Source organism: Desmodus rotundus, chromosome 1 (genome assembly GCF_022682495.2).
Source record: "Desmodus rotundus isolate HL8 chromosome 1, HLdesRot8A.1, whole genome shotgun sequence".
Classification (NCBI taxonomy): Eukaryota; Metazoa; Chordata; class Mammalia; order Chiroptera; family Phyllostomidae; genus Desmodus; species Desmodus rotundus.
Window position 1 is genome coordinate 210,075,930 of NC_071387.1, and position 23,042 is coordinate 210,098,971.

Below are 23,042 nucleotides of genomic sequence, written 5' to 3' on the forward strand. Positions count from 1 at the left end.
GCTTGCTCTTGCCTGGCGCGCTGCTCTCGGCGGTCGATTGGCGCGGCTGGGGACGTGGGCGGCCGCGGGCCCCGCCCCCCGGCGGCAGCTCGGCCCGCAGACGGCGGCGCGCGGAGCTGGAGGAGGGCGCGACCGGCGGACGGGGCGCAGCGCGCGGCCTCGGGCTCCCTCCGCGGGCCCTCGGCGGCCGGGCGGCTCAGGCCGGGACCATGGCGCTGCGTGCCCGGGCGCTGTACGACTTCAGGTCGGAGAACCCGGGCGAGATCTCGCTGCGGGAGCACGAGGTGCTGAGCCTGTGCAGCGAGCAGGACATCGAGGGCTGGCTCGAGGGCATCAACAGCCGCGGCGACCGCGGGCTCTTCCCGGCCTCCTACGTGCAGGTGATCCGCGCGCCGGAGCCCGTCCCCGCGCCGGACGGCGGCCCGGGCGCCCCGGCCCGCTACGCCAACGTGCCGCCCGGCGGCCTCGAGCCCCTGCCGGCCGCGCCGCTGGGCGCCTTCCAGCCGCCCGGCTCCTTCCAGCCGCCGAGCACCTTCCAGCCGCCACCGAGCGCCGGCTTCTCGTACGCCGGGGGCGCCCTGCAGCCGTCACCCCAGCAGCTCTACGGCGGCGGCTACCAGGCCAGCCAGGGCAGCGACGACGACTGGGACGATGAGTGGGACGACAGCTCCACGGTGGCGGACGAGCCTGGCGCGCTGGGCAGCGGCGCCTACCCAGACCTGGACGGCTCCTCGTCCGCGGGGGGCGCCGGCCGCTACCGCCTGTCCACGCGCTCCGACCTGTCGCTGGGCTCCCGCGGCGGACCGGCGCCCGCGCAGCACCAGCCGTCGGGGGCCAAGAGCTCGGCCACAGTGAGCCGCAACCTGAACCGCTTCTCCACCTTCGTCAAGTCGGGCGGGGAGGCCTTCGTGCTGGGCGAGGCGTCGGGCTTCGTCAAGGACGGGGACAAGCTGTGCGTGGTGCTGGGGCCCTACGGTCCCGAGTGGCAGGAGAACCCCTACCCCTTCCAGTGCACCATCGACGACCCCACCAAGCAGACCAAGTTTAAGGGCATGAAGAGCTACATCTCCTACAAGCTGGTGCCCACGCACACGCAGGTGCCGGTGCACCGGCGCTACAAGCACTTCGACTGGCTGTACGCGCGCTTGGCTGAGAAGTTCCCCGTCATCTCGGTGCCTCACCTGCCCGAGAAGCAGGCCACCGGCCGCTTCGAGGAGGACTTCATCTCCAAGCGCAGGAAGGGCCTCATCTGGTGGATGAACCACATGACCAGCCACCCGGTGCTGGCGCAGTGCGACGTCTTCCAGCACTTCCTGACCTGCCCCAGCGGCACTGACGAGAAGGCTTGGAAGCAAGGCAAGAGGAAGGCCGAGAGGGACGAGATGGTGGGCGCCAACTTCTTCCTGACGCTGAGCACGCCGCCCGCCGCCGCGCTGGACCTGCAGGAGGTGGAAAGCCGCATCGACGGCTTCAAGAGCTTCACCAAGAAGATGGACGACAGTGCGCTGCAGCTCAACCACACGGCCACCGAGTTCGCACGCAAGCAGGTGACGGGCTTCAAGAAGGAGTACCAGAAGGTGGGCCAGTCTCTGCGCGGCCTCAGCCAGGCCTTCGAGCTGGACCAGCAGGCCTTCTCCGCTGGCCTGAACCAGGCCATCGCCTTCACCGGAGACGCCTACGACGCCATCGGCGAGCTCTTTGCGGAGCAGCCCAGGCAGGACCTGGACCCCGTCATGGACCTGTTAGCGCTGTACCAGGGCCACCTGGCCAACTTCCCAGATATCATCCACGTGCAGAAAGGTAAATCGGGCCTTTGCAGCCGACGGTGTGAAGTGCGTTCTTGGGGGTGTGGGAGGGGGTGGCAGTGGCTTTGGCAGAAATGCTGTTAACCTCTTTCAGACCAGTGCTTTCTGTGACATCTTTTTGGAGTTTGAACTTTTGGCCTTGCACTTCTGGGGTCTGTAATCTGTGTCTAGGGTACAATTAGAAGGGGCCCAGACCACGTTAGGCATCTGTTGTGAACACTGCAGTGTCGCTTAGCAGTGGGTTTCGGGAGGTGTGGAAATAGAAGAACGGCCACCCGCCACTGCAGGTAAGTCTGCCCTCGTTCTGCACCCCCTCCGCCCCTGCGTGGGTAGAGGATCTGGGACCAGTTCTCTGAGGCACCAGCTGGGGCAGCCCAAGAACTTCCTGCCCATCCTTCTAGCTTGCAACCTTGTAGAATTTCAGGAAGTTTTAAGAGAATCTGTTTAAGCTCAGTCATTTTGATTTTGGAGTCTGTTAAGACTGAAACTTAGAAGATTATTTAGGGAAATGATGTGGGAAACTACCTAGAAGGTATAGATGCTGAATGCTGTGTCTGATGGCGTTGTTTCCGGGGTGGAGTGACAGGCCAGAAACTGCCCAGGGTCAGAGCTTGTTTTGTTAGTAATTTGCTCGTGCCCCTGACTTTTGTTAAAGCCCTGGAAATCGCAGATTATCGCTTTACAAGAGGGGTGGTTTGCACTTGGATGGGGTGCTGGGAGTGGAAAAGCCGGGGCAGTGGTCCTGCCTGTGCACCTGTCTGCTCAGTGCGGGGCGGGGAGTAGAGGGAATCACCCAGTCTGAACTCCTGCTGGTGGAACCCCCCCCCCCCAATCCTGGGCTTATTCTTACTTGTATTGAACTGAGATTCACCTCTTGCTTCTCTTTCTGTCCCCTGGAGCCACACAAAACCAGACTATTCCTCATCTCCTGTCAGCCCTTTAGCCCTTTGGAGTCTGCTCCTTCCCCTTCCCAGTGGGTGACTCCTCGTGACTCACCGGGGAGGGGCGGGGCCTCCAACACCTTGAGTTGGTCTGGTCCCTGGCGGTGCCCTGAAGCTTCTGCAGCACAAACTGCACTGGGCTGTAGTCACTTTCTTGGCAATGGATGTTTTGTGAGGGCAGTCTGAGATTGAGTCAGCTGTCTGAGCCACCATCTCTGTCGGCCTCGACCGAACCTGCTTCTGCATTCCTTGTGCCTTTTTTTTTTTTCTCCATAAATTGCTAGGAATCCTTGACTTTTTTGGCTGGTACTGGCAGGACAGACTCTAAGCCTTAAATGCAGGACCTTATATTTAAATTCCATCGTGTTAACATCCATTCACACCCATACCCCACCCATGCCGGTGGCCTTTTCAGATTCTTAGGTGGACTTAGGCAACTTCCTGGTAAATAGTGAAAGGGTGGAGCCAGGGACAGACACCTGCAGCCTGGACACAGGTGACTGGGAGAGCCAGCCCCGGTCTCTCCATCACCCAGACCGCATACTCGGGGAGGTGCCCTGCCCCGGAAGCTATTTGTTGGGAAAGGCACCGTCTGTTTTGACTTCACAGCAGGTGTCTATGTAAAGTATTAAACCGTGTGGTTTATTTAATTTTTTAATCCTAAAACTAAAGTTGTCTCTTGTGGCTTGGGGTCTGAGAAACTTCCTTTGTTAAAACCAGCACCATTTTATGTCGTTCAGACAGATTCAAGGGCACTAAACGCAGTCTTTAGGCATCTCGGCAACAACACTGGTGGCATTCAGCGCCGTCTGTTTGTGCCGTGGCCTTGGCTTGCAGTGTACAGGGGCCGTGTCCCCAGATGACACGTCTCTGGGACGGGCTGCCGTCTGAAGCTCCCGTGTGCCGTGTGTAAGGCCAGAAGCCTGTGCCCACGGCCTGTGGTTGTCAAGGATGCCCGTGAGGGCGACTTTTAGGAATACGGATGAGACAAATATCACAAGCCAGGCTGACGCATTCTGAACGTGTTCTGGATGCTTGAATGCGTGTTTGTAAAGAGCAGCTCGTCCCCAGCCTGCCTACCCCCCACCTCACCCACCCCCCACCCCCCACCCCCCCAGTCACACAGTTGCTGCTGGAATGAACCTCTTTCCAGTCCGAGCACTTGGAATTTTGTTTACAGGTGGTTCCCCCTGCAACCCCCAGCGCCCCCGCCCAAGGTCTCCAAGCCCGATCAGGTCAAAGGAGAACAGCAGCAGCAGCTACAAAGATAAAACCTTTAAGCAGTTTAAACCATCTTCTGTTGTAAACATTTGGTCCAAAGCTTATGTTTCAATTTAGAGAGAGATTTAAAAATTCAGAATAGCTCTTTCCACGCTTGAGTTCCCGTTGTTTACAGCAAGAGCACAGCAGCCTCACCACTGTGGCGTGTCACCTGCCCTAGTCGGTCCTTAGGGTGAGACAGTCCTCTTCAGTCACGGAAGCAGTGAAGAAGGGGAGTTAACTGGGCTTTCCCCTGTAGTTCCTGGGAGACGGGACGGGCGCGTTGGGCTCCTCTGAGCTGCTCTGTGTGCCAGGAGGCTGCTTTTTTGTGTGTTCCAGACCAGCGCTCTTCCGTGCTGTCTCTGTGAGCCATGTGTGGCTGCTTAAACTTAATTAAAATGAAATAAAATCAAGCAGTTCAGTTCCTCTCACACTGAGTGTGTGCCTCAAGTGTTTTGTAGCAGCACCTCCCCACCGCCGGTGGCCAGCTCAGCCCTGTCCTGTCCTAACTTCCTTCCCCACGTGGTCATCTCCTGGCGCCCCTGCCCCCCACAGAGGCTGCAATAGAAATGCAGGGAAGCAGGCCCCGCCCGAGCCCTCTTTCCAGAGCCTCCCAGCTGGCAGCCAGGGAGCGATGTCTCTGCCACGGGCCCTGTCCTCACAGTGTGTTCAGAAAGAACTGCTCTCGGGATGGACTTAGGAACGCGGACTCGGAGACCTTACCGGCTCTTACGGACCTTACGGACCGCAGGGCTGGCATTTCGGGCTACACTGCACACTGAAACTTGCTTAGACTTGACAATGGTCTTATTGTGAGTACTCTGCAAAATTGAAGAGAGCCATATGGTTCCTTTTGCTAAAAGAGAATTCTAGAATTGGGGTTTTTTTTTTCTCTACCAATAGAGTGTTAAATAAACAGATCTATTTTGGTTAGCGGAGTCGTGAATAGGAAGAAGGCAGCTTGCTCTAGACCGCAGGACAGTGGGTGGAAATTCCGAATCTGTTGGAATTTTATTCACGTGTTGTCTTGTCTGACGAGGAGTCCCTTTAATTCTCTGCTCCCTGATGCCTGCCAGGCACCATGCATGTGCCTGTCACAGCTCTCTCTGGCCCCGTGGTCTCGATCGTCTTTTCTCATCATCCCTGCCTACAGGATGCCTTTATCACTCTGACGTTGGTGAGTTAGGGGCACGGCAGAGAATATATTTTTATCAGTTCCTTAACTTAATCAACTGTGTTTTCAAAGATACAAGTAACATCTGACATGTAATAATGCCCAGTATTCGTGGAGGGGCCCTGGCCTCCCAGTCTCGGCTTTGTCTCTGGGGGCTGCATGGGGGGACGGGGGGAGAGTGTGTGCCGTGCACTCGTGGCCTTCCCTTTGGTTGCGAATGTGGACTAGACAGCCTGGGCGGGTCACTGGCAGGGAAACTTTTATTCCAGACGAAGGTGTGTAGCGCTGCCGGAGGGACCTGTTGGTGAAACGTAGTCTGGGGTGTGAGAACCAGACGAGTAACCAGACGGACTGCCCGTGTTCTGTCCTCTTCAGAGAGACATTCGGGGGCCACTACACTGCCCTCTGTCACCGCTCCAGGTGGAGCCTCCCGTTTGCAGGCGATAGCCCAGGGCCTTGGGGCTGCAGGCCAGCAGTGGGCCCATCCGGTGTCAGATAGAGTTTCACCACTGGGCCGCTCGGCTCGGGGACTGCGGGTCCCCTGTCCCTCCCGCGTTAATTAGAGATAGCCAGAGTCCCGGCAAGGCATGCTGGGTAAGGCTGGGCCGTCGCGCGCCCCGTTCTCCTGGGGCTTAAAGTAGCCCTGAGAGGGTGGTGCCAGGGGCCCAGAGAAAAGGTCTAGGAAGCAGGCTGCGTACAGGCTCACCCTCGGTTTGCAGGCTCGGGGCCAGAAGTCGAGCTCACTCACCTTTTCCGCCTTAGCCCCTGCTTCCCCGCCCCAGCTGGCTGCTAGGGAGACTTCAGGGGCAGCTTCACCTTTGGCCAGGTCTGAACTTTCCTAGAGAAAATAAGGTGACCTGGGGGCTTTCGAAATGGAGACAGAGCTCCTTGCTGAAACACAGGTGTGGGGGCTGGCCCCAGCCAGGTGTGGTCCCGAAGCTCCAGGACACTGCTCTCGCCCGGTCACTGGCTCTCAAACTTCCTGGGAATCACCCCAGAAGGCCCAGGCTGCCGGCTGATGCCAGAGAGCCCGAGGGGCAGAGGGACCTGCCCTGCACACTCAGGGGTGGGGTGGGGAGGGCCTCAGTTTCCTTCCCGTCAGAGCCCTGAGCCTTCGTCCCTTCCTTCAGGCTGAGAAGAACCTGCGGCGTTGTCTCAGTCTTTTAAAATCCGCATCATCAGAGCCACGTCAGCAGCTCTGCGACACCCTGAACTCTGTCACCACACATCATTTGGCATGGCGACGCCCAGCTCGGTGTAGAGACAGCCCCAGGAGATTGTGTATTGTGCCATCCACACGCACAGCACAGACTGGGCCTGCGTCTCGAGGGCAGACACGGGACCCCACTCCTCACTGAGGTCCCTGACGTGTGATGGGAGGCCGCCTGCCCGGGTACCAAAGGCCCCCTGAGGCTGTACAGGGCGCCTGGGGACCGGTGCAGGTGTGCAGGAGCTTTGGGCGCTACCTTCACCTAGGTCAGTTCCTATTCCCCGCAGGCAAAGTGGGGACACTTCTGGCGTCGCCTGGCATCAGGCGTCGCGAGGCTCTTCATAGCTGCTCACTAAATGCTTCCTTTTGAGAAGTAGAAAGGAAGCTGAATGGAAGCTGAATGGAAGCTGCCCTCCTTGAAAGACAAGGCCAGTGACCTGTCCCCTCCCAGGGAGCCTGGCACCGCCAGGCTTGCAGGCAGAAGGGCAGCAGGTGGATGCTGTGCTCCCATGTGGCCTCCTGGGTGCCCACCAGGAGAGGTGGGAGTGGAAACCGTGTCTGTGTTACGTGGAGTCGCTGCTGTGCCGTTCACACGGAACAGGCTATGGGAGTGTCTCCTCTAGCTGTGCCCCCCCAGATGCCCGTCCTTGCGCACGCAACTCGGACGCGTCTGCCCCTCACTCAGCGCCTCACCAGCTGGCACAGACGGGAGGCTTGGAATCGCCCGGTGCATTTCGTCAGTCGGCCTTTAGCTCAGAGGGGCAAATACACACCTTAGCCCCCCCACCCCTGCTCGAGGTGTGGGCATCGGCCGGACAAGCTCCCGCCCACCGGGTGTGAGTGACAGGCCACCAGGCAGAGGAGTGCGGTGGGTCTTCCCCCTGCGAGGTGTGCAGGCCCCTCTGCATCTGCATGCCACCTGCCTCCCAGTGCTGCTGGTCCGCACTTGCATCGTGGCCTCACGTCAGTGTGAGAGGGGTCAGTCCACTCGTGCTTCCTGTCCCCGCCTCATACCTCCTCGCCTCCGGCGTGGTCTGCCTGCCCTTTTGCGATCAAGAAATTTTCTGTGTTGTTTAGCAGGTAGGAAGACGAGTGGTTAGGGTGGAGGGGCTAAGTACATTATTAGATTTATTCAGAAGATCCTTGATTTTTTTCGGTGACTGTTTTAGTGCCTGGTGTGGATTGGGCACGATCGAAGATGCTGGGGTTGTGTCAGTGGCCACCAGTGGCCGCTGCCCTTGGGGAGTGTCGGTGCTACCAGGGTGGTGAGACCCTGCCAGACAAACAGTGGGGAGTGAGCGCAGGAGGTTGGAGTGTGGTGTGGGCAAAGAAGGGAAGCGGAAGAGGGTGTGGGCTTGGGGGGGCTGCTCCATGGTCCAGGTCAATGGTCCAGGTAGGCCTCACTGAGAAGCAGCCCCCCTCCCAGGGGGGAGGAGTCAGCCTGACAGGAGCCTGGGGGGCACTTTCCAGCCCAGGAGGCGCTGGGATGGGCATGTGCTGGGCACACGGAGCAGCAGTGATGCCAGGTGAAGGGAGCTGAAAGGACCCGAGGGGGGTGGTCCCCGGAAGGTCTGATATGCAAGGCATAGGGCACTGTCAGGACTTGCTGTCACAGACCTGTGTAGCATGAGAGAGCCAGAGCTGAGTTTGAGCTGTGGCTGATGGGGCCTCTGCACAGAGAGGGAGGGGCTGCCCTGCTGTGCTGATTGCCGAGTGGGCGGGGACTGGCAGGAAACTGCTCCGCCCACCCAGGGAGAGACCTGGAGGCTCAGACTGGGTGGGGACAGTGGACAGGGTGAGGAGGGGACCCCTCTGGATGTATTTTAAAGGTCAGGCCAACAGGTTTTTGTAAGGGATCAGAGGCGTCAGGAGGGACCAGCAGCCAGAGTGGATGTCCGCTGAGATGTGGTGATGCAAGTGGGGCAGGTGGGGTGGGCAAGAGCCTCTCTTCCCAGCAGTCTGCTCCCCTCCCCTGCGCCCCTCCCCTGCCGGCTCAGGAAGCCTGGGTCTCAGCCCTGGAGCTGCCCCCACAGCCCTGCCCTTGGAGCCCCACCCCTCCCAGGTGCTGTTAGTTACCAGGAATGCTGGCTGGTGCCCAGCGCCTGTGCGCAGGGCTCTGTGACCGGCTCAGTGGGGTTGAGTGTTTGTTTACGCGCGTGCAGTCCCTACCCACGGTTATGTGCTTGCGCGGTGCGTGCGGCGGTGCCTGCTGAGTTAATGAGCTAGGCTCTCTGTAAGCTCTTCCTGGTGGAGTTTGAAATGGACATTCCCTGGGGTTTATAGAACGTTTTTGTTTTCTGTTGATACAAATATGGGTGACAGTTTAAAAGTACATAGGAAATAAAAATCGGATCTGGATGTTTTTTATGGGTGAAGTTCCTCATTAACACGAGCGATTGAAACATCTTAGACTTGGGCATGTGTGAAATGACTCTCCACAGTTCATTGGGTGGAGGGGAGGAGGTTGGAAATACTTTATTTTATGTGTCAGAGACGTCTGTGCCTCGTGATTTCACTGAGCTGATTCTGGGTGTTTAAACCTGAGTATGTGCCTGTCTTCCTCTTTGTAAGCTTTCATTTTGACACCTTTACTGGGGCCCTGTTGCTTAACTGAAAGCCGAAGACCCCGAGAGCAAAGTGCACGCATCCTGTGGAGTGACTGGGGCACAGTGGTGCGCACCTGCACCCTCAGAGGGGGCAGTTCCTCAGGGGGCGGGGCAGGTGTGTGTGGAGGGTGCCTGGGAGGCAGATGCAGGTCAGAGCCTGCGGGAGAAGGGCCTGGCCCAAGGCCGGAGAGCCTGTGGTGGGTGGGAGGCTGGGGGCAGCACTGGCTCCCCTCCAGAGGATGGTCCTGTTTGGACTTGGAGGATGTGGGTGGACGGGGCATTGTTGAGGTTGGAAACGCTCTACGACAGGTTTGGTCGGCCCGAAGTAGCTGACAGGCTGCATGCCAGGGGCTCGGGTCGGTGAGGGACAGGTACAGTCCTGGGCATGTGCCCTGTGTGATTTGGACAGAGAGGGGTCATTAACTGGGGTGGCCCCTGCCTGTCCCCGTCCCAGAAAAGCAGCTAGAAGCTGGCCTGGCAGGCAGGGTGAGGGAAGGGCATTCTGGGCAGAGGAACCCTGTGCACAAAACTCGGGGACAGATGCTGGCTGCCTCTCCGAGCCAGCCCTGGAGTGGCCACAGCTGTGCACGGGACCCACCGAGTGTTGGGGCCTGCGGCCGGGACACTGGTGCTCTCTCAGAGAAGCTCCTCCGGGAACTGCCCTGCCGGGGTTACAGCTGCAGCAGGAGGTGACGGAGGGAGGGGCAGATCCTGGTGGCAGCAGTGCAGGTGGCTCAGATGGGGCGAGGCCCAACAGGTGGCATTCTCAACTGAGGAGGAGTCCTGGGGGGGGGGGGCACTGAGGGGCTGTGTGCCTGCAGGACAGGACCAGAGCACGACAGGGAGGAGTATAAAGTGACCTGTGGAGCTGCCACGGAGCCTCCCAGGGAGACCTTTGGAGCAGGGTCTGTGGGCCACACCCAGTGGGCCGCACCCGCCCACTTGGCCATTGGTTCCCAGCGCTGGAGTTAAGAGTGGCTCTTCCATTTGTCAATGATTCCGTTTTTTAACGGTTCTATAAGCCTCCCTTTGCCTCGACTGCTGAAGCATCAAATATTTCACTGTCTGGCCCACGACCTGGCGGTCGAGCACGCAGGCAGTTGGAGGCCAGTAGCGGCAGCGTGCTGGGTGGGGAGTGCCTGGGGTTTGGTTCCACGCAGGAGCAGGGTGGCAGTGGAGTGCTCGTGGACTTGGGGTCTGCACTGTGTGGGGCTGAGCTCCCACCAGCACACTCTGTGACCTTGGGCTGTGGGCCTCTCTCAGCCTCTGTTTCCTTGAATCTAGCATGGTATGACCTTTTTTTGTAGCAAATAATTTTAAGCATGAATTATCAGCTATTGTATTAACTTCCTTGGGCTGGGGCCCAGAAGTCCAAAATGAGATGCTGGAAGGGCCCCCAAACTTCCTCCAGTGGCCTGGGGGCAGGGGCTCATCCCATGCCCCAGATTCCAGCAGTTGCTGGCGGTCCTTGCTGCTCCTTGGTCTGTGGACTCCAGGCCCCGCCCACACCTTCAAAGGCACTCTGGGTGTTGGTCACTTCGTCTTCTCCTTAGAGGACGCCAGTCACATTGGATTTAGGGCCCACCCTAAACTAATTACATGGGCAAAGACCCTATTTCCAGCTAGTCACACAGTGCTTAACAGTGGGATCCGTTCTGAGAAATGTGTCATTAGGAGGTTTTGTCATGGGGCGGACCTCACAGGGGCGCAGACGCAGCCCCGGCCAGCCCAGCCCACCGTACGGCCTGTGCGGTGCAGCCACCTGAGACTGAGTCCCGAGAGGGAGAAAGTGATGCTGCAAGAGAGCGGTGAACGGGGTGGGTGAGGCTGCTGGCGGATGGTGCTAGGCTGTCACGCAGCCAGCGCTCTCGCCAGCGGCCGAGTGCACTATACAACCGCAGAGACAAGTGCCGTGTGGTAAACACTCTGCCGGCACCATAGCGGTTCACCATCCTTGTCAGGCACCAGGGCTGGACGTAACTGTGTGGGCTGCGCCTTTCCACGGCCCCCAGGGCAGGAGGTCAGAGGACACCGCGTGGCACAGACCTGGGAGTGACCCATCACAGGAGGGTGTGACAGCAGCGATGACACCAGGAGGCAGCAGGACCCTTCAGCCTCGCTGTGATCTCTGGGGACCGCTGTCCTGTACGTGGTCTGTCATTGGCTGGAACCGCGTCAGGCCGTGTCCAACAGTAAGGCCAGTCACAGGCTCCAGGTGGGCAGGAGCTGGGGGGATACTTTTCCACCCAGTAGGGCTGTTGGCTCCCCCAGAGAGGGTGTAGGCCCTGGGGTACCTGGGAAAGCAGAGGCCTGGGGCAGTGAGGTGAAATGACTTCCAGGCTCCCAGCTGATAAGGAGAGCCAGGGTTTGAGCTCGCTTCTGCCTTGCGCTCAGACCGGCGTTCCTCGAGCCAGGGTGAGCAGTGTGCCGGGCGGGAGACTGAGTTTTGTTCCACGGGTGGTCGGCAGGCACTGGGGCAGGAAACCGCGGAGCGACTCGTGAGTCGTGATAAAAGGAGCGGGCGCGTTTGGAGGGCTTCCTCCGTGCCGGGCACGATGCTTCACGTTTTGTACGCAGCACACCCACGTAAACCCCCGGGGGATGTTGAGGCACGCGCTCTCACGACCCCCAGCTTGCAGACCAGAGGTGGCACGCAGAAGTGGAACTGCGTCCCTGCGAGGAGGCGCCCTTGCCTAGCATTCTGGCCGCAGTCAGGGCTCCGGGCGGAGCACAGGCCTGCAGGGTGTCAGAGTGGCCGGCACGAGGGTGGCTGTGGAAAGGAGCCGCTGAAGTCGAGACACCTGCCAGGTAGCATGGCCGGCTGGAGGCGTCTAGAGTTACCTGTGAGGTTTTCAGTTTGGGCACAGAAAGCAGCGATACGGGCAGTGGGAAGAGGAGGGTTTGGGGGGCAAGAACGGGACAGGGCTCCAGGGACGCTCCCTTCTTTGGGCCTCTTGCTGCATCTGGTCAGGTTGACGCGCGTGAGTTTCCCAAGAGCCACCTGTTCTCTGCAGGGAGGTGTCTCACTGCACGCCAGCGGGTGGGAAACAGGCGTCTGGAGGTTTCCGTGCTTTATGGCTTGTGCTGCGTGTCTGTTTGAGGACGGTCTCTCTCTAGGAGCTTTGTCTGTCTCTGGTCGGCTGTGTGTGATCAGCTCAGGGAAGTCCAGCGGTGGCCGGGGTGAGGATTCATGCCCACGGGAACCTGCTCCCTGCCAGTGTGAGGAAGCAGGGAAATCCCAGGGTCGGGGTGTTCTTCACTTTACATCAGCTGACTTAGGGACTGTCCCCAAAGCTCAGTGACCATAAAGCAAGGCGAAGTGCCTATTGTGGTGCCCACTGTGGGCGCACTGAGGCGGGCGCGGTGGCCGTGCTGCCTGCTGGTCAGTGTCTGATAGCTCATGGAGCGGCTTGTAACCCCAGGGCCATGGCTACAACTCTGGAGTTAAAACTCAACTATCAATAGTTAAAACCATTCTTCAGGGAGAATAGCTGGGAGCCAGAAATGTGTTCTCAGAAAGTATCCCTGCCCCTGCGCGCTCTCAGAGGCCCGCACACGGTCCGTCTGTGGGCTGTGGGCCTCGGGCCCGTAGCTCAGGGCTCCCTGGTTCCTCCCCTGAGGACCTGGGTCCCTTCCTGCCCCCCACAGGGGAGCTTGTGTGTTCAGCAGCAGCTGGTCGACTGATTTGAGCTACGGTCTCCCTTTATCTTCCTAGAAAAAAGAAGCTCAGGTTTTACCTTTCAGTAAAGGAAGTTTCCTAAGTCCACTCTTCTCTTTTGTACAAATACGTTTATTCCACGTGAAAAAGGCACCCAGGCGCAAAGTGCTGGCTGCGTGTGGACAGACCGGATGCTGCGTGTTCTTCCAGGCCGGCACCTGCGCTCGCAGCTCAGGCCACGGTGGCCGGCAGGCTGCGGCCATCACTTGTGTTCTCTGGGTTTTGTTTTATTAAACCAATGCTTTTTACAACTTTCATTGTATGTTTGTGATTATCAAGGATAGTCTCTCTACCTCCTTTCATAAATGGAGATCACATGGAGGGTTATCAACAGGGGAGTGGGAGGGGGAGAGGGGGTAAAGGTACAGAGAATAAGTAGCATAGATGATAGGTGGAAAATAGACAGGGGGAGGGTAAGAATAGTGTAGGAAATGTAGAAGCCAAAGAACTTATAAGTATGACCCATGGACATGAACTATGGGGGGGGAATGTGGGAGGGAGGGGGGTGGGCAGGATGGAGTGGAGTGGGGGGGAAATGGGACAACTGTAATAGCATAATCAATAAATATATTTAAATTTAAAAAAAAAAGATTCTGTGGGCATTTGGTCTTTGAGAAAGGAAGCGGTATGTGCTTTCTTTTCCCTGTTCTCAAATTTAGAGTCTTTATCTCTGGGTCCTTGGCCCCAGGCACATCAGCATCTTCACCACCCACCCACCTCTCCTGCAGTGAAAACACTGTGTTCACGGAATTGGTAACTGTGTCACTACTTACTGTTGGATACAAGCTGGACTACAAGAACCTTCACAGGCAGTGGACGGCCTGTTCCACAGAATAAGCCTCGAGAAATGGAGCCCGTGGCTGCTCTTCGTCATGGAGCAGGGTGGGCTGCAGGAACGGAGGTGCGCGCCCCGGCGTGCAGAAGCCATTGGCGTTCGGGTTGGGACCCATGCAGGTGAAGGCTGCCCCTCACACCAGTGCCCTTGGGCCCTGAGGTGGCGCGGGACGGAGCTGTCCGTCCGGGCTGACTGGGACACACTCCCCCTCCTCAGTGCAGCTCTAGGGCCAGACCGAGCTCAGAGGCCTGTGGCCTTGGCCAGTGTCATCCTCAGGCAGCCCGGCTGTCTCGTTGGTTTGTGCGACCCCGGTTCTTGCTTCCTTGGCAATTTGTTTCCCTTGCCCCAACCCTCTCGCCTCCTTTCTAAGATGACTCAGAAGTTCTCTTTGTCATTTATTATGTTTAGGAATGGAAAGTGAACTTAATTCCCTTTATTTTTGAGTTTTGACAGTTCTTGGCTTCAGAAGTGCCCTGTGACCATCCTGTGACCCACACTGCTGCCTGTGGCCTCCCGCGGTCATTGGTGCAGTCCCCCGGGGAGCCGCATGGCGTGGCCGGGGCACAGCATCTGGAGGCCGTCGGAGGGCTGCTCACCCCTGAGACTTCTGCGGGGCTAGGCCATGCTGTGGGCCCAGGGCTGCTCCATGGGCTCGGAGGCCCCCGTGGGTGAGCAGACCCCATCAGACCAGGTGTGACAAGCCTGCTTGAGTCGGGACCCCGGCTCCCATGCAGCTGCGCCCTCCGTCTGGCTCCCTCAGCCTTGCCGCCCGCCTCAGGAGTGAGGGCGATGGCTGCTTCTCTTCCAGGGGTGAGAGGATGAGATGGGACTCGCAGGTGCCAGGTGCAGGCTTGCGCCGAGCAGGTGCTGCTCACCTGTGACTGTCCTGCCTCTCTGTTAGGGGGATGGTGGCCTCTGTGTGGTGACCAGTGAACAGGTGGAGACCAAAGGGAGGAAAGAAAGGGGAGGTGCCGTGGGTGGTGTGAGGCAGGGATGGGCCCAAGTCCACATTTCCTTGGACCCTGTCGCTGTGCCAGGGAGCACGGAAGAACAGGCCTCGTCCAGGCGTGGGTGCTGCTCCTCAGCCTCTCTTGGGCCCCTCAGTCCCACCCGGGCTCCAGTTTTCTGGGGCAGGGCCCTGGGAAGACAGAAAATTGAGTTCATGATTTTTTTTTCCTGCTTTTTTAAGAGAGAAAATGTAGCCTCGGGATCCCTGTTGCCTAGTGACTGGGCCTGTGGTGTGACTGGTCTTAGGAGGGACAGGACAGACCGGAACCAGAGATCTGCTGGAGGAGAGGAGCCTGGCCACAGTGGGGCTGGGAGGGGCAGGTGGCCCTGGGCCCTGAGCCGCTGTGTGTGGGGGGAGGATAGGGGGGACACTTCTCCGGCTCAGTGTGCAGTGCCTGAGAGGCCTCGGGAGGGTTTCCGCCCGTGGGGGTCCCAGGAGCCCAGGAAAGGGATTTCTCTGCAGACCAGGTGGGGGGACATGGATGGGTTTGGTGTGGAGGACCTGGTGTGTGCCATCAGCTGGCGCTGGTCCCTGCCCCCACTGATGGGCCAGATGACACCGGAGCCTGACCACGCCCCCCTCAGAAAGACCAGCATGTCCTGGGGGTGCCTCTGAGGCCGTTCTCACGGACTGGACGGAAGTGACTACGGGCAGGCTCCGGAAGGAAGGTGGTGCTGTCGGAGGTGGGCAGCACCTGGATCACGGCCGGGAGAAGTGTGTCACTTACTCCCCATGTTGTGGACCGGCCGGCGCTACAGGGTGCTGAGTTTGTGAGGGCCGAGCCCTAGAAGTCAAGTGGCAGGGCCAAGGGGGCCGAGGTGGTCTGTGTCGGCCCAGGAGCTTCCTGCACCAGCCTCTCCCTTCTTGGAGGCTGGGCCTGACCGAAGATTTTGGCTTTCCCTGCCTTTCTTGCGATACTTAAAACTTTCGAGGTGGAGGCGCGTGATGTGCAGAAATGCGTGCGGGCCGCTTCCAGTGGGGGGTTGTCCAGTCAGACTGCACAGGCCTGTCGTCCTCTCCGGCCGCAAGCTTGTGGCCCCCGCAGCCACCGGAGCCCCTGAAGCGGGGCCCAGTCTCTTTAGAAACCTGTCTCTGCCTCCCGCCCCAGCGGCCCTCGTGCGCCACACCGGTGGGTCAGAGCTGTGCCACGGGCTGGCTGAACTTCCGAGTGGGTCTAGCTTTCGGGCGGTGCTCTCTCCCCTCAGGGACCCCCTGCCCTCCGTTCCCCGTTTGCAGAACGGTGTTTGCCTGGTTGTCCACCTCACGGGAGCGAAGCCCGTGTATCCATAAAGGGGTCACTGTCACTGTTTCCAGTGGTGCTTCCTAACCTACGTCATCTCCCAGTGGGGGGGGGCAGGCACAACGCCCTCTGCACGCCATTCTGCCCTTCGATGGGGAAGGTCGTGATGTGTGTGCTTTTTCATGTCGTTTCACGGCGTCCGAACCTGTTCCTGCAGAGATAGGAAAATCACACAGCTTATAAACATGGGAGGACTTCACAGGCCCAGTTAGTGGGGGGGTGACCGACGGAGACTCCAGGGGAAGCTTCAAAGCCCGAGTAGTTTCTTTGACACACAGGTCTCTGAAATGCAAGTCAAATACAAGGGGGGACCTGGGGGGGGCAGGTGTGCGCGCACAGCCGGGGATCCTCACCTGCCCTTCGGCCCCTTTGCGCTCGTTTCCTTTCTAAATATTTGCCGTGTGTGCTCTGCCGTGGGCTATGCTCTCAGACCTGATCGCACCTCTTACCTGGTTACCTGGTGACTCGGAGGCTCGAAGGGATTGAACGGCTTTCCTGTTTTCCTTGTGGAAATAGGGGTCGCGTCTGTTACGAAGTTGCCGCCACACTGGGGGCCGTGCAGGGACGGTGCCCAGCGAGAGCTGTTGCTGTTGGACAGCTCCTGTGTGCTGTGGATTGTGGACGCCCGCCTGCCCCTGCCCTCCACACCCCGTCTGCATGCACTGCCCGGCCCGCAGCAGGAGCTCCGTTCCGCAGTGACGCGGACCCCACAGTGCCTGGGACAGGGCTGGGGTCAGTGGTCCCACAGAATGGCTGACTTCAGGGTCCTCCCGCACTCTGTCCGGTGCTGTGCCTGTCCTCCATGTGCTTTGCGGGGAGCTTCTTCAGGGACCTGCAGGAGGTGGGGACTTGGATACTCAACCTGAGTGAATCATCCCACGCTGGCCGTGCGCTCTGTGCCCGCTGGGCCCTCCACACACTTGCGAAGTGAGGTCAGGTCCCGGCCCCCGAAACTCAGGCTTTGCGGAGCAGCACCTGGGTTATCTACTGAATGCATTCGCATTTGGGAGAAAGCCGAGACTCAGACTCCCCTTGGCCCCTTCAGTGTGTCCACTTGAAAAGCTTAAATGTGCTCAAGGCCACAGGTCCTCAGGCCTCAGATTCCATGCTCACTGCTGCGCCCGGGTCTCGAAATGCGTGCTGGTGGGAGAGCTTGTGAAGGCTTCCAACTTGTTGGTCTTTAAATTGGCTTTTGTAGAGGCACGCCTGCAGCTCTGTGTGACGGGGTGCGGTTTCTAAGAACACGGTGAGACCCTGCTGGGAGTCTGCCAGGCCACAGCCTGCAGCATGGCTGACCCTCACACAGCCCCGGGCTCATCTCAGGCTCCCCCCGTGCTGGGCCCCGTCCCCACTGGGAAGGGCAGGCTCAGAAACAGGCCCAGTGTCCTTGCAGAGCAGCTCTAACCCGGCCCAGCAACCCCCCTAGCCCCCAGCCGGTGCAGCGGACGTTGGGGGGGATTGCCACAGGCTCCCCCACGTGCGCGCAGTGGGCCTGGCACCTCCCTCCGACCTGGGGAAAACAGTCTGCTCCCCGAGACTTCTCTCCGCACCCCGTGCTCCCTCTCCCTGTTCTCTCTCACCGCTCTAAACCAGTAGCTCCCAGTTTTCTATGCTCAGTCATCGCTTTGAAAACTTTTTCCTTTAGTTCTGTCCCACACTTTCCTGGTCTTTTCAGCGTCGGTGTTTGTATGAAAAGTGCCAAACTTTCCGGGTGCTGGGGGTCCTCCTGGAGCTGTGTTGACGCGGATAGGTGGCTTCTCCGTGGGGCAGGCCCGTCTCGGCTGTGAGGCCAGTGGAAGTGGGGCACTCTCTCTGCTTCTCGCTTAAGATCACATTTAGGAAATACAGGTGAAACATGCACACGCGTGTACATGTAACGTGTTGTCGGTGGGTTTAAATTCTCAGGTCTTTGGCTGTGTCTGAAAAAAGCACCTTCTTCCACCTTGAAGGGCCTAATTTGCCACTGTGTTTGCTCTGTGTTAATGTGCAGGAGATTTGAAGAGATTTAAGGGCTTTTCCCCTTGTACGTTTCACCATCGGCTGAGCTGGACATCCCGAACAAGGCTCCTGGCTCCCCTCTGCCCTTCCCCCTCGGGGTCAGGTCCTCTGACCCCACGCCCGGTGTCCGGTGTCCCGGCATCTCTCTCCCTCCCTCCCTCCTGTTGGTGGGAGGGTGAGCGCTGGATGGAGGCGGGGATCTGACTCCTGGAGCTGGCTGTGTTCCGGGGGCTGGGGGCTTTGTCGTCACTTGTTCCCAAGAACCCCTGGGCACCCTTCTGTGTCCTCACAGGGCCACACCCCCTTTCCTCCCCCTCGCACACGCTTTTTGGTGATATTTCCTGGCAGGTGGCTGTGGCACCTCTGCTTCCTTCCCAGATCACTGTTAGGCACAGTTGCAATGCCTTCATTCCCCCGCGTGGCCCCTAAAGAGAAGACAGCACTTCGCACTCCACAGCCCCTGCGCTCCAGGCACGGGTCGCTGGTGGACTCCAGGGTCAGAGCCAGCTGTGTGTGTGTCACTCACCCCTTCTGTGCCAGCACGCACAGGGGTGGTCGCCCTGCGTGACCCAGGACACGGCCCGAGGGGCTGCGACCTGCTTCCGTCCAGCTCTGGAGTCCTGCGCACTGACTCCTTTGGGAGACGTTCTGGGGAGGGGGTGGCGTGCTCTGGGGTGGTGCCCTTCCAGAGAAAGCTCTTCACATGCAGGGTGGGCGCGAGTAGGTGGCTGATGTGCGCATGCGGAACAGGGTTTGTCGTGTTACTTCCCATACAACAGCCGCAGACCTGCTTCGGCCCACGCTGCGCGAGCCTGGCGGCGCCAGCCCCCTCTCTGAGGGACGCGGGAAGTGCAGGGTCTTCGGTTCGTGTTCTCAGGGACAGTTCTCTGTACTTATGGTCTGTTATTCCTAGTATTTCTACTTGGGAGAGAGATAGGGTTACACTTGCTCAATGGCAGACACGGGTTCTAATCAGTGAGGGAGAAGCATCGGCGTTTTCAGAAACTTGACCAGATTCCTTCCTGCTTCAACAGGTAAGTACAGTCGCCCTGAAGTCCCGGGTGTGTCTGGTGCCCCGACTGTGTAGCCTGTGTGTCCGTGCGGTGGGGCGCACGTGCCCGCCTCTGAAGCCCTTGTTTCCTCTGCAGGAGCGCTGACCAAAGTGAAGGAGAGCCGGCGGCACGTGGAGGAGGGCAAGATGGAGGTGCAGAAGGCCGACGGCATCCAGGACCGCTGCAACACGATCTCCTTCGCCACCTTGGCCGAGATCCACCATTTCCATCAAATTCGAGTGAGAGACTTTAAGTCACAGATGCAGCATTTCTTACAGCAACAAATACTGTTTTTCCAGAAAGTGACCCAGAAGTTGGAAGAGGCTCTCCACAAATACGATAGTGTTTAATGACTGGACGGCTGATTGTGGGCTTTCCCAGTTCAAGAGTAATTTCTGCAGCAGAGCAGACACTGCTGTCCAAGAGCTGTGGCCAGCGCCCAGTGGTGGTGCAAGGCTGGTTTTGTGTTGACTGAAACTGGGCTGAATACATAATTACGTAGGGCAGAAACAGTTAATACGGTTCTGTAGTAGAAACAGTACCACACATTGTAACTAAGTTATACTATGTATGCCTACACTACCATTGTAACTTTTGGAATAATGATTATACTATTTGCCTTATTGCTTTTTGAAGTATGGGTATTTTAGAGCCTACTTTGTAGACCTCAGAACCCGCGAAGGGTCTCAGAGAAGCCGGCAGCTGGGCCACAGCCTGCTCTGGATGCCTTTTTCCTCGTGTAGATTGGGGTTCCCCGAATTCAGCCTGTCCTCTGTTTACAAACTCCAACTAGAGCAGCTATGCGACTTTGTGCCTTTCGACGTTCTTCATTTCTCCCCCCTCCTCCCTGAGTGACCACTTTTCTGATGGGAACAGTGAAAGGCCAGTGGTGCCTAGGGTCGCAGCCCACTGGGACTCCACGCTGTCGTTGGGGCGGGTGGGAGGGCGCTGTCACCAGCGCATGGGGTTTGTCCCCTGATCCTGCGGTGAGTGCAGCAGAGGGGGCTCGGCGCTCCTCCAGGGTGTGCAGTCCGTTAGGGGAGGAGAGGGGCCGCTCTGCTCCCGAGATGCTACAGTGATGAGGACTCGTCCCACCCGCGTCCTGGAAGCGAGGTGGGCGGCCCCCACTGATGTGCCCTACTGTGTGGGGAAAGCGGAATCTAGCCAGCCGGGGACCCTACACAGGATCAGTGAGAACACTCAGTTTCACTTGTAAAAGGGTTTTTTTTTTTCCCTTTTTTCTATTTTTAGCTTGAAGATTTTCTTTTCCTATTCAGTGTGATTTTTTTTTTCAATGGATCTACACTGTTAACCAATTGAGACTCCACTGTGATTCATCGTTTACTTAATCAGACACTTTTCAGGGACGTCTGTAAGATCCAGTGTTACACAGTGATGCTAGTGTCCATCTGAGGAGGGACCAGAAATACTCGCAACTATTCCAGATGCGGAAAGAAAGAAGCGACTGCTCATTTTCAAGGACTGATGGGCCCCCGGGACATCGAACGTTACAACAAATCACCTTAAATGTACTCTCTTATCATTACAAGGGAAGTAGAAATGGCTGATAAGTACCAAAAAGATTCCAAAGCAGCTTCACTTAAAAAGCACAAAGAGATTCTGGCTCGAAGTGCCAAAATCTCAATGTTTTCCATAGTTGCTGAGCCAGGCAGTGGGGTTCTTGCAGGGACAGGGGTGAGGACTGTCTCTGCGAGGTTGCAGCAGCTGCCGTTTCTGCGGACTGAGACTGCGCTGCTGGGGAAGCCGCTGGGCACCGAAATGCCGGCGCGGGAGCAGACGTCGGTCGAAATGCCGGTGAGTCACACCCACTGAGAAGACGGTGATTGTTCGGACCGTCGCTCCACAACACGTTTATCTACCCTTGAAAGGAACCTCGAGTGGGTTGAGCTTTTCAGATCAGAGTGTTGTCATTTTGATCCGAAGTTTATACCTTGGGGAAACTTGAAGCCAGGTCTCGCATCACGTGGCTTTAAAGTCTCTACTACGGATAAGTGTAACCAAACATGCTGTTCTCTAAAAAGTGACTTTCTCTTACCGATTGCAGAATACAGTTTGATAAACAAAACCCGTATGTGTATAAATGTTAATTTTATGGCAGAAGTTTGGAGGTTGTGATTCTGGCATTTAATTTAATTTTGGGTCTGTATTGGACACGTAAGCTTTTCAAATGATTTGAAAATTGGTTTTATTTGCCTCTATTTTCATGGTGGTTTGATTTTTTTTTTTAAGTAAAATCACTAAACTTGTGCTATGGTAGCGCGGGAATTTTCTGAGGTGTCTTACAGGACTGTGCGCTGGCCAGGGCGGACACGGCTAAGTTACGGGAACGAAGACTGAAGCACAAGGAAGTGCAAGGTCACGCTCCGACTTCACAGAGAACTTTGGTTTTCGTAGTGACAGCATTGTGACGCCGCTGCCTCGCAGGAGGGTTAAGTCCGTTCTGTGGGGCGGGACAGCAGAGGTATTAGTGTTCAGTTGCACCTGAGAGCTTCCCTTCGCCAGCGTTCTTGGTCCTGTTGAAACACTTCCGGACGCTGAGTGCTGCGGTGTCGGCGCCCAAGGGAAAAGCCGTCCTCATGTGCGTGCTGGTCGCCGTGATCGGTGTGGTGCAGGTTTTACCAATAAACTCTCACGCCCTTCATGCCATCGCTGTCCTTGTTTCTGTGACCCATACTCCCAAGGGGTATTCACGAGGCCAAGCCGTCCGCCAGAGCTGGCTGTGGCTACTCAGTCGTGGGCGGGGTTGTCTCTGCCTCTGCGTGGTCATGATGGCCCCTAGGAGGGGCTGCTGTGGCCTCCTGGCACCCTTTAAGCCAGAGGAGGGGGTGCGCTGCGTGGAGCCAGCGCACCTGTGCCTGCGCGCGGGGTCTCTGTCGGTGCCCCCAGCACGGCAGGGCTGCCCCTGTCGCTGAGGACTTGAGAGCTGTTTCAGCCGGTCCGGTCAGACACATAAAGTCCCCGTAGAGGCCTCTCTCACCCTGCACCGTAAAATGCCTTACCGCGTTCTCCATTTACATCATGTTCTCAGAACCCGACACCGTGTCCGCACCTTTCCACCCATCGGCAGCATCCCACTCATGTTCAGCTAGTCGAATAAGTAAAGCAGGGTTTTATTTATTTATAGACTAAAAATGTTGAATATCGTTTTATTTCCTTAAAAATGTTATGAGTAGTGCAGATCAGCCATGTTTATCTTCTAAAAATAAACCAAGGTTGCTTATTTTGGAGCTTCAATGGCCTGTTACAATTATTTTTCCTCCCGTGGTCAAGAAGGCATTTGCTTTATGAGAAAGGTGAATACAGAAAAGTAGCAGAGTGTGTGATGACCGGCTCGGACCAGCTCAGACCAGCCTAACCCAAAACGCAGAGGACCTGGTGAATCCCAGGGGCCACAGTCCCATCCGAGCCAAGCTTGGCCTGGGGGGGAATGGGGGGGAGTGCATGGAGTCAACCTCTTTCCTTCAGGGGTCTGTTTCCTTTTTTTTTTTTTCTTCTGGTAGCATCTCCTGACATGGCCAGACCATGTTTTGGTCACAGGTCTTCCCAGGTGCCCAGTGGTGGACAGGACCCAGCTGGCTACTGAGCTGTGGCCAGTGAGGCGGGGGTCGGGGGGGTGGCCTGAGGAGGGGAGGTTCTGGGAAGGAGTGCTGGAGGGAAGGAAGGAAGGAAGGAAGGAAGGGAGGGAGGGAAGGGTCAGTAGTCCTCTCAGCGGACCCAGGCAGCCCACCACCTCTGGTGTGTAGGTCCGGTAAAAGGGTCAGAGGGGCCCGGTATCTTCCGCCCAGTGTCATACAAACCAGGTGGAGCTGAGGTTCACATGGGACCTGGCCCAGGCCACTTCCTGCGGAAGCTGCGAACAGCTCTCCCAGGCCCCCACGGCGGACTGATGGGGGACTGTCATTCTTTGGGCCCTGGCATGAAGGTGCAAAGGGCATCTCTGTTACCTGCTCTTTGTGCTTGTTCCTGTCGGGATGGTGAGAGGCACCATGCCCTTGCACTTACCTCCGCCCGGCTCCGTCTCAGCCATCAGGTGTTCCCAGAGTGATAGGGAAGGAGAGAAGGGTAAGGGCTCCCGCCCGCAGGTCCTCCTCTCAGCTATGGGAACTAAAGTCA

The 23,042-nt window shown here is 57.9% G+C and overlaps 1 protein-coding gene across 1 annotated transcript; it reads left to right on the top strand.

The window, feature by feature from the left end:
- The first annotated feature begins 73 nt into the window (after nucleotides 1-73).
- On the top strand, nucleotides 74-21,570 carry SNX18 (sorting nexin 18). The gene is made up of 2 exons (XM_053914809.1): nucleotides 74-1,800; nucleotides 19,005-21,570. The coding sequence occupies exons 1-2, from the start codon at nucleotides 210-212 to the stop codon at nucleotides 19,256-19,258; spliced, it is 1,845 nt and encodes a 614-aa protein (XP_053770784.1). The 5' UTR covers nucleotides 74-209; the 3' UTR covers nucleotides 19,259-21,570.
- The last annotated feature ends 1,472 nt before the right edge of the window (nucleotides 21,571-23,042 follow it).

Excerpts from the sequence above, each read along its gene's own strand:
- SNX18 (XM_053914809.1), top strand. The coding sequence starts at position 210 with ATGGCGCTGCGTGCCCGGGCGCTGTACGACTTCAGGTCGGAGAACCCG. Across the intron at positions 1,801-19,004 it reads TATCATCCACGTGCAGAAAG|GAGCGCTGACCAAAGTGAAG; the intron begins GTAAATCGGGCC and ends TTTCCTCTGCAG.